This window comes from Corvus brachyrhynchos, unplaced genomic scaffold (genome assembly GCF_000691975.1).
Source record: "Corvus brachyrhynchos isolate BGI_N302 unplaced genomic scaffold, ASM69197v1 scaffold419, whole genome shotgun sequence".
NCBI classification, from domain to species: Eukaryota; Metazoa; Chordata; class Aves; order Passeriformes; family Corvidae; genus Corvus; species Corvus brachyrhynchos.
The window spans coordinates 57756-58506 of NW_008239763.1; the positions used below are offsets into that span (position 1 = coordinate 57756).

At 66.4% G+C, this 751-nt stretch overlaps 1 protein-coding gene across 1 annotated transcript in view; it reads left to right on the top strand.

The window, feature by feature from the left end:
* Window positions 1-666: 666 nt before the first annotated feature.
* Window positions 667-751, top strand: part of LOC103621398 — an 11056-nt gene continuing 10971 nt past the window's right edge. The window contains 1 exon segment of the mRNA XM_017742790.1: window positions 667-750. Within this exon segment, the coding sequence (XP_017598279.1) occupies window positions 687-750 (64 nt within the window). The 5' untranslated portion in view covers window positions 667-686.

Genomic DNA, 751 nt, shown 5'->3' on the forward strand with positions numbered 1-751 from the left:
ACACCTCGGATACCGCGGGGATGCACCTGGGTACACCTGGGATACACCCGGGCACACCTGGGCACACGTGGGGGCACCTGGGTACACCTGGGATACACCCGGGCACACCCGGGCACACCTGGGCACACCTGGGGGCACCTGGGATACACCTGGGCACACCTGGGATACACCTGGGATACACCTGGGGGCACCTGGAGCACACCTGGGGGGCACCTGGAGCACACCTGGGCACACCTGGGCACACCTGGGGGCACCTGGGATATGGGCACATACATCTGGGTTACTCCTGGGCACACCTGGGGGGGGCCTGGGGGCACTTGGGATACACTGGGCTATACTGGGATACACTGGGATACACCTGGGATACACCTGGGCACACCTGGGCACACCTGGGGGGCACCTGGGATACACCTGGGCACACCTGGGAGGGACCTGGATGCACCTGGGGGTACCTGGGCACACCTGGGGACACCTGGGCACGCCCTGGGTACACCTGGGGCACAGCTGGATACACCTGGGAGGCAGCTGGGGGTACCTGGGCACACCTTGAGGGGGCCAGCTGGGCACACCCAGGTATACCTGGGCATACCTGAGGTACCCCACCTGTGGCAGGTGTGGTACCAGGTGGGGTGGCTCTGGGGGGTGCCCGTGTGCCAGCTGTGCGATGTGCCCACCTGTGCCAGGTGATGTACCGGGTGATCCAGGTGGCTGACGGGCAGCTGGACGCGCAGACCGAGGGCACCAGCGCCAT